We start from the raw sequence: 10,000 nt of genomic DNA, 5'->3' as shown, positions 1-10,000 counted from the left end.
TTTTACAGAAGACATAATTTGTGGGTAGAACGATTTTATAGGGCACTTATGTATGAAGGGTAAGTAACACCGGAGGCACAAGGTACGCAATAGAAGGGCGGCTAATCCAGCTTAACACGGAACGCGTATGGAAAACAAAATATATTCTTTCTCCCGTCGTTTCCTAAAAACGCTCAAAATGATAGGTATTTAAAGTGCTTCCTCAAGCTGCTACGATCGGTCAGACTGTAGAATTGACGTTAGACGGTGCATTTGACATCACCGTACATGCAAGAACCATTTTAGTCATGTGTGCAAAGCATTTTGTCTCATCGAAACCAATTTCCCGCCCGGCGCTTATCTGTTTCATAATATTAATATGGCTACCAAGCATCCGTTGTTGTCGAAGCTTTTTAATGCGTAAGCATTCCACAGAAAGTCTAGACACTTACCCGAGCTTTCTACTAGTTAGTGGGTAGTAACTCGTGTAAGAGCGGGTAAGTTCACAGGAGTGCCTCACAAGCTGCAGCCAATAGACCGATTTCACAAAGCCTACTGCGCATGCGCACGTTTACCGGAAGTAGCCAGCCGCCATCTTGGCTGTAGTCTTTCGTGGCGTCGTCTGCACGACAGCCTACATTACTTTGCGCCTTGACTGGCATTATACCCGGCCGCAGTAGCTTTCCGCCGTTTCGTTTATTGTGTTGAACTCTAAAAAGGTAACAGAGGCTCCACGGCGGAGTTTCGAGGAGTGCAATGCTAATCGCGGTAGGAGCAGCGCAGAGAGGGTGGTCAGTTGCCGCATGAAGTAGAGTGGCCGCGGTGGCGACGCTGCGTTTGTTCCTCGAACCTTGCTTTGGAAAATGCTGCAGGTGGCGATAAAAACGCGCTTGACCGCCGCTTTCGTTAATTTTGTCAGCAGAACATTTGAACGCATAGCGATGCACGCGATTTAATTAACTTCTTCAGACAGTATTTACATTTCTTGCCACCTCATTTTGCTGTTTCAGTATTCGCTGTATTCATCTAGGCATTCGCTATAGACGTGTCACACAGCGTTTGTTGCCTTTATTTTTTCTTTCATAGCCCTTGATCAAAACCGGCCATGCGATTGTTTTTTTCTTATTCACGTAAACACATACATGTATTCACGACGTGCTCGGCGGGTCACCAGCAGGAAAGGTGAGCGATTCGAGCGAGCTATGCCGTTTTTCTAAATGGAGATGTGACAAATGCTTGTGTTCAGTACAAAATGAGAAAAGGAGAAGCCAATCGGGGAGCTTTTGAATACGCCTAATTAGGGTTTAGGGGGTTTTAATTTCGTGACGAATAGTTTTATTTTGATTATTGATACACTAATTACTTTTTTATTTAGGTTAATATAATCTTCTGCCAGGGCGTCTCCCGCACGACTCACTTTCGCTATTTTCGTAGTACGAGTCTGAACAGGTTGACTGATTGGTAAACACTAGATGGCCTTTTTTATCCAAAACAACGGACAAAATGTGGGTGATATCCCGGCATAAATGGCATGTGGCTGTTACTGGAATACCATGTATACTCAACGACCAGTGAGCAACAAAACGTTGGAAATTATTCCACATTTCGACAGTTTTATAGCCTCGCTTTCTCATTCCGTGTAATAGAGAAAGCATTATCGCTAGTATCGCTCGAGACATCAGGAGTGAATACGTGCATCAAGCTAACATTGTGGATTCCTGAATATAACAATAAATCTTAGCACACTTGTTGCCTTACAACCTTGCACCGGGCAGAAATCGCTGCAAAGAAGGCTTGACGACGCAGCACGAAGGCAAATCCGATTGCCTTCTTTTTAACAATTTAAGGGACTGCCTCAAAGCGGAGAGCCGCGTAAAAGGCATATAATACAGTTCAGTACTTGAAAATTTGCCATTTGTCATTGTCCACCGATCAACAGGGACAGTACGGCTAAATGTACTGAACAGCACTTCTTCAGCTGCATCTCGTGAACAGCTTCTACGCAATGTCTTGGCTACTTTTTCTCTTCTAGAAAACGGAAAATCCGGGACGCTCTGCTTCGCACAGTTGTCGGAGCTCACGACACTCCTCAGGTGAACGCACTTATCCCGAAAATACAGCATTCACGCAAAGAAACACCGTGTGGCGACGCAAACAGGGCTGCTTCTCGCGCGTGCGCCACGCACCGCGCTGACCCGGCCGTCGGCTGGAGTACCACAACTCCCAGAGTGCATCGCGGCGGCGGTAGCGTAGCGCAACTGCTTGTGAAATCGGTCTATTGGAGGAAGCTCGGGTAACCTCGGAAAATAATTCGGGTAAGCTCGGGCATGTTCGAGCATGTTCGGCTGCCCGAACATGCCCGAGCTGCCCGAGCTGCCCGAGCTTCAGCCAATAGGAGGAAGTTCGGGTACGTTTCGTAGGAGCGTAGCACGAGCTGCGCGAGAAGCTGATTGGGAAGAGCAACATGGGTCGCAAAATCGTGACGGGTGGCTGTGACAGCAACAGCCACCTGCCAGTGCAGTGGTGCATCGATTTGCCGTTGCGACACTGCGCTTAGTCGGTTATGAGGACTCACCGGCATCTATAAGTGCCCAATTCTGCATATATCGGCATTAAGCAACGGAACTTCAAATGGTTTGCGGTTTCGTGGCCAACGCAAACTATGTTACACGAACGCACAAACCACAAACGCACCAATGGAAACAGCAGCAGTGCACAATGATTGCGCATTCATAGCACCCATACAGACTTAAGTGCCCCAGTAGTTTTTTTTTTTCCTCATGCATGCTTACCTGTGTATAATTGTATAGGGTAGATTGGGTGTACTTTACAAGCAATATTTTCGTGTTCCGTTAAAATACATCTTCACTATCACTAAAACCCACCCTTTCATCCCAAATTGCGCTAATCGCAATGTTCGCTCACTTTCAACTCCGACACCATCCTAGTGATAACACTGACATCAAATGAATGATCTCTTTTCGAAATCTTGTAAAGACATGCTGAAACCCCCATGAAGTCAGGCGAAACTTCCGCTGACATCCCTCACATTTCCTTTCGGCAGCACTTCCTGTGTCCAAGGGAGGTCCGTACAAAGTTCCAGAAAATTTTCAAATACCTTAAAAAGAAAATATCGCTTATTGCTAAATTAACTAAAAAAAATGTCTGTGGGTATTTATTTGTCTAAGAGGAACATTTCGCTCGTACATTAAATATATTTCGCAAAGCCTAATTTGCCTAATTTCCTCGCAAAGCCTAATTTCCTCGGTTTTGACGCGAAGAAACAAAGAAGTAGAGTTGATTACAACGGTGAAGTTGCTTCGTCCAGTGTTAAAATATTTGCGGGTAAATTTTCCAAAGCCTAACCTGCTCTCAGGGCAAAAATGTGTAACAACAATCATGCGCAAAACACTGATCAGGCTACAGAAACTTTACAAACTAGAATTCATGCAGCACCAACATATTGAGCATACGCCCAGAGAAGGACAAATTTCCACGAGCTTGTATACTCCAAATCTAAGACCCACCTTTTGGAACCAGTGGCTCTTCCGCGTTAAGCAACATTATTTCTTTAAATTTTGAATCGGCGATGACAAACAAGAAATGAAAAGGAGGGGATGACGTTGCAGATATCTTGTATTAGATAAGATATCATAGTCTACACTGCCACTTGTTTCGCGATTACAAGCCAACCTAATATGACGTGATCCAAGTAAATGTTTGAAATATTACCCCAGCGGGATATCCGCTGGATGGCTTTTGAGGACATCTAGAACTAGGACTTGACTTAGACATACCTCGTAAGTACTGAAAGGCGTTGGGGCATCTGGCTATGATGCCCATATCCCAAGAACCTAGTGTTGTCACTGGGGTGGAGGCAGCTACTCATGAGTGGGGCAAATGATTTTTTCGAGAAATGGTTCGTTGCGAAATATCACTGCATTATTAAAGGCAGAACGTTGTTTTTTAGCGCAGACCTCACCGGCCATCCGAATTTTGGTGTTTGTCGCATATTTTCTCGCTGTTCACGAACTGTAACATGAATTTCGGCATTCCCCTTTAGAGGCCGGGTCAAGTTGCGCCAAGTGAGTCATTGCGTGTGCGCAATGTTATAAAACATTTGTGTTTCACAATTAATACGCCCTATTACGAGGTTCATTGATCTTAGCGATGTAGCCTATGTTATTCAATTATGGAACCTTTTTACGTACGTTCAATGCCCATCAAGTGACCTAGATTCGCAGTTAATCACCTTGCCACATCACGTGGCTTCGTCACGCGATGATGATGCCATTTCCTGCGAACGGCGCTACGTGTGAACAAGTTGCCTTTAGCATCCGATTTAAAAACCTTAAAAGTACAACGTGTAAAATTGAACGTTGAAAAAAATCACGGCCTCCCTAATTGCGACAAATTAGCGGCTAAAACATTACCGCATCCTCTATTGCAATTCCTTTGCCTCCCAATTACACTGTAAAACTGCGCTGAACTTTATACGTGTGCACTTTTCATCATCATGGCTACAGGTGGCGCATTCTTGAAGCCATTGGCACTGTGCCCTACTCGTTAGTACATCCACTTCGGCAAGAATTGTGTTAGACAGGAGGTGAATATGTTAGTAATCGATAACGGCACGCTGGCTGCCACGCCGTCGTCCAAATAAATCTTTCGCGCAGGACAAAGTAATTCACGCTTCTACAGCTTTGAAACAAATGAAACATCAAAAATCAAAAGCCTGACTAAATCACAGCAAAATTAATTTTTTTTTAGGCCAGAACCTAAGTGCGTTTTCAGGAGCTTTAGGCCGATGGTCCGCATGCAACCCCTCATCCTTATGCTAAATACAATAAGAACCAAAATTTATTCCCCGAGTGCCATTAGAACAACGGAAGCACGCCTCAATGATGTTCGATAAAGCACTCGGAGTGTAAGCGTCCTAGTGGCGGCTAAGTTCCTCATATTTGCAATTTGCTGGTGCTTAGAAGATGTAATATTTGTACGGCGGGCCAATAAGCGTGCGGTAGCACCAAACAACATCGTCTGGGATCGCTCAGGCACAAGTTCACGCAAACAGCCAGGCTGTGTTAATCAACAGCTAGAGGAAGGGTTACTGATATAAGTTGACACCTTGAAAACTAACAAAAAGTGTTCATTCCTAAACCAAATTTGTCTTTACATAAGTTTAGAATGCCTAAAGCGAGTCGACTTATTTTACAGCCGCGGACACATGAGCAGCGCGCCAGACGACGTGGCATTAAATGACGAGGCAGCGGAAAAATATCGTTCAAAAAGTACGACACCTACTCGTTCTGGTCTCGTTTCGGCTACCTCAAGCTCGACGGCCTGCACTCTGTGCAAGTTTCAGTGCACGATCTAACACAGTGACGTTCTCCCCGCTGTCACCAGCGAATGCGTGAAGCGAGGCACGTTTCGAGAACACTTTAGAACTGCGTTGTGAGTCAGCATCAATAACACAGAAGTGTGATTCAGCACTACGCGTCCGCAGAGCACGCTTAAATTGAGTGCAAGAAGAATCGTTTATAGCGGGAGTTACAGCGACGTTCCAGGAGCATGTGCTTTAGTATCAGCCCATGTATCAATAACGGTTGCACCGGACGTGCATGATGAAACTGGTCCGTGGCGCTATAAATAATCAGCATAAAAAATGTAGGTCACCAAGTCAGTGACATGCTGTAAGTCCGTGATGAAAGTGATGCGTAGCACTATAAATAATGATCATAAAGAATTGTAAGTCACCAGACCATGACATCAGGTGACCTCAGATCATGACGTCAGCACTCAGGTGACCTCTCCCTTTAGAATTAATGTTATCCCCAGCCTATTGCTGCTCTGCAGCACTTTTGCATTACTCTAAAGTGTCAAAAGGTTTTATGCCCTAGAAGCACTAAGGAACGCAAGTAATCGGCTCAGATATACCATGTGCACTCCCAAGACAGTTCCCTCACGCTTACTTTACCAGACAATTCAGCTAAGTTAGAGAGTTTAAGACTTACCGCCCATCTTAGTCCTCTGGCAGATTGTAGCTGCGCCTCCGAGCAGCTCTGTACCATTCTTCGTGATGCTTACAGCGGTCACTTTAACAGCGATCCATGTCCATGGATTCAAGCGGTCTAAGTCCACTTCCAACCTCGTCTCATTCAGAGTGTTGCATTCGCTCGAGTGCAAGCTCATTTCGTCGCTGGAAGCCGATGCTCTACTGCAGTTTTCCACCACACAGTACGTGATCTCGTAGTGGTGCAGGTGGCCGCCTGTGATATTCGGAGCTCCCCAGGTCAACGAGAGGCTATGGTTGGTGACTTTAACAGCGGAAAGGCTGGTCACGGCTCCGGGAGCTGCAAAAAAGACACACTTGAGTCTACGTAAGTGTGAAAATATGAAATCATTAAAGTGCAGAGTCATGCTACGTTTCAGAATGACAATGAGTGATGAGTCACCACAATGATTGCGAGGCATGAATGTGCATAATTTATACAAACTCTATGTACTTTAGGTTGCTATAAAGTGCTGATTCATGCTACGTTCCTGAAGAGCTTAGTAATGCATCATGACTGTGACTACGCGTCATTGCTACGCTAATTTAAATTGGAGAGTTTTGCTACCTTACAAATGATTATGATTCATGACTATGACAATCCGTCGTCTCTATACTTACTTCGTACAAACTCGATACGGCTTACATAGCGTTAGTTGTAAAGTTTTGAGTGATGATACGTAGCACAATGACTACGAGTCATTGCAATGACTACACGTAATGACCCTCATAGGACAGGGCACGTTAGGTTTCCTCATTGATGACTATACACATTTGCTTACATGTGTTGTGTCATTATACACCGAACTTTGACATCGCCTGAATTTCGTGGCATAGACGGCGCATGCCAGATTTTGTGTTCATGCAACATACACTGCTTTTTTGATAAAATATTACACAGAAATGCTCAGTTGAACCATAAATAAGTTTTTTGGATCGCTTCACGCTCTGTCGCTGAAAACCAGCTGGATTTCTTGCTGCTGTGAAATAAAACTACATATTAATTCCACGCTGGGCAAATTGTTACGCTTCAGTGTGATTATGGACCACTCTGCAACGACACGTAAGGCGTTATAAAATTTATTTTTTAGAGCGCAGCTCTTTGGCGTCCGTTCCTGGGTTTCGCGTCGTCATCGGCGTCGGCCTCGTAACCAGCTCCGCCCCCCTTTCATCCCCCCAGCGCTATCGGCGTCAGCGGCATCAGTCAGTCGCTGCTATCTCTTCCCTCCCCCCTTTATCGTGTTGTCCGCTTGCTGCGCGCGCTTCTGCCCCCATCGTTTGCCGCTGGGTGTACACGCCGCTCCCCTCCCCCCTCTTCCTGCGAGTCTCCGGTTGTCAAAGCGCCGGCTCGAACTTAATTCCTTTCTTCGCTCCTCCTCCAATGCAACCCCTGTGCGGTGGCAATCAGAGAGCCAGATCGGTGGCGACGGATCTGTATATGTGCACCGCCCGAGCCGAAATTGCGAATACGTGTGAAAAATAAAAAAAAAATTCTGTGATAGCGCATAAATGTGTTGCTCGATTTCTTTGCCTCAATGTATCGAAAAGGTGAAACAGCTTATTTGCTGCGCTCAAATTTCGCATTAGGAAGTAACGTAATCGTCGGTAATTTTTTTTTTACCTTCTTCTGCGTAGTATCAAATTGTTGGTTTGGTTTATGGGGTTTAACGTCCCAAAGCGACTAAGGCTATGAGAGCCGTAGTGAAGGGCTCCGGAAATTTCGACCACCTGGGGTTCTTTAACGTGCACTGACATCGCACAGCACACGGGCCTCTAGAATTTCTCCTCCAAAGAAATTCCAGCCGCCGCGGCCGGGATCGAACCCGCGTCTTTTGGGTCAGCAGCCGAGCACCATAACCGCTGAGCCACCGCGGCGGCAGTATCAAATTGTTGTCCTTGCTCTGCACTGTAAACATCAGCAGTGCCGTCCTGTACCTTCAATTCATCGATAGCTTGTAAATACTTCGTACCCCACAAAAAAATTGGCGAAGTGAAAAGGGGTTCAGTTGTCACTCAACATTCCCTTGCTTTAACCAGTATTACTGGGTCCTAACCGTAGCTTCAAGCACGATTAGAGAAGGTGCTGGATAAAGCGACGAATGTCTGAGCACGACATCTGAGCGGGCCTTAATTGCAGCTCGGGACGACAGGGGTAGTTGGCCATAGCATTACCGACCCCTTGAACAGTGAAATATTAATCCTTATAAAATTATCTACAAATAGAAGCTGCCTGCACTCAGAATCTCTAAGGCCTAGTGCGTTTAGGCCGATTTCCGGAAATATTATTTTCACCAAAAAAGAAATGCAGGCTAATCTGGTGGGCCAGTTACCAACAGCAATAACACAAGTTTCAATGCTATGCTCGCAGAGAATACTCCCCTTATTTCCTTTCCAACAGGCTACACTGGCATTTTGTTGATACCCATCTTAAGTGCCTGAAACCATGTTTCTTTTCGGAACGGGATGCAGTAATTGGGACGGTGACTTTTGTTTCCGCAGATAATGCATTCAATTCTTCTTCTGCGAAAAAGGAGGTAAACAAAATCTCCAACGTATCTATCATGTATTTTTATTTCACGGATGTAACCGTGCTATACAAAACAGATTCTCTTCCTTTGTTATTAGGGATAGTATCCGAACTGCACTGCGACAGAAAACACATACTCGTACGTCAGACAATGAAAAGAAAGGTCGCCTAGTTCGGCGGTTGGTTATAAGAATTTTGAGCTTCGAAACTCTGGCGCCGACCTCATTCAGTATATGCCATCGATGAAAGCAGAAACGGGAAACAATCGCCTGGGAAAGGGCGAACCTGATCCGGTAAACATTTTTTCCAGATCGGAGAAGACGACACAAGTAAATTACCACTTGAAGTTATTGTTAAACTTTATTTACCGTGGTGATTACCTATTAAATGTTTGACTACAATTACAGTGCATGTTCACGAGACACAGAGAGGAAACATAGCTTCCGCGTACACCGTACCATTGTCTCTCTTTGTCTCATTCCACAGTAATTACTTCACTGCGCTGATATGCATGGATTTCTCTTCTCCGTACTGTAATCATTCTTAATAAATTTTCCTAAGTCATTCACCTTTTCTAGCGAAATTGAAGACACTGCTCACGCATACAAGATTTATCTGAGTTTCTTCCTGCTGCTGAAGTTACATGCGGAGTAATTTAGCACCGAGGAATAAGGTTTTCTGAATGTTTCGCACCCATTAACGCTGTTGCCACAAAAACAATTAGCCCTCGACTGGAGATATTTAAGCGGAAACAATCTGTATGTTGCCTTATGGGTGCAAGGCAATCTCCTATATATTCGCTTTGCAAATTGAACTGGAGGTTTAAAGGAAGCCTTTCTCATTTGCGTCTTCAAGATAAAAAAATTCTAAAGTGAATACCATTTACGTAGGCGCGATTTGTTTCAAGTTATATCTGTCCACATGTAACACACGTAGTTGTATACATATCTTTTTTTTATTTGTCGATTGTCAAGCTTGAGCTTTTTTTTTCGGACACGACAGCTTTACTATCAACGTGCAATACTTCATGTGTGGGAGAAATTGAGTTTTAGGCAGGTCGTCGCGGGCTGTACAATTTTTTTACAAACATGATTTATTTGCCAAGGCGTAGTATTGTCAGGAGCAAGAACAAAAGGTGCAGAAAAGTTTTCGGAATTATTCCAGCGTCCGTCCGTCCGCAGCGAGTAAGTCAAAATTCAAAACTCAACAATTTTCTGCATCACGCTTTTTATGTTAGCGGCTGACACAAAACTGAGCCTTTGACTAATAACGTCGAAGCTTCACCGATTAGTGCGTGCTGGGATAATCGCTGCCTCTGACACAATGGCCTGCTTATCACTAGGCCCAATCAGATGATCACCAGACGTCTGGAATTTGCGCCAGCATTTCGACGGTTAAAACATCCGTCCATTCTTCTGTTCATAGAAAAACGTCTGTCTTGA

At 44.7% G+C, this 10,000-nt stretch overlaps 1 protein-coding gene across 2 annotated transcripts in view; it reads right to left on the bottom strand.

Annotated features, from left to right (window-relative positions):
• LOC149328536 (receptor-type tyrosine-protein phosphatase H-like) overlaps positions 1-10,000 on the bottom strand; it is a 146,290-nt gene that overhangs the window by 76,148 nt on the left and 60,142 nt on the right. For both annotated transcript variants that reach the window (XR_016285853.1, XM_089562174.1), the window contains exon 7: positions 5,994-6,332. Coding sequence is in view for 1 of the 2 variants with exons in the window: in XM_089562174.1 (XP_089418300.1) it covers positions 5,994-6,332 (339 nt within the window). In the remaining variant the exon portion in view is untranslated. The remainder of the gene's footprint in view (positions 1-5,993; positions 6,333-10,000) is intronic.

The sequence above is a fragment of the Amblyomma mixtum genome, chromosome 9 (assembly GCF_055824585.1).
Source record: "Amblyomma mixtum isolate Tamu chromosome 9, ASM5582458v1, whole genome shotgun sequence".
NCBI classification, from domain to species: domain Eukaryota; kingdom Metazoa; phylum Arthropoda; class Arachnida; order Ixodida; family Ixodidae; genus Amblyomma; species Amblyomma mixtum.
This window is presented reverse-complemented; position numbering and strand designations above follow the sequence as displayed.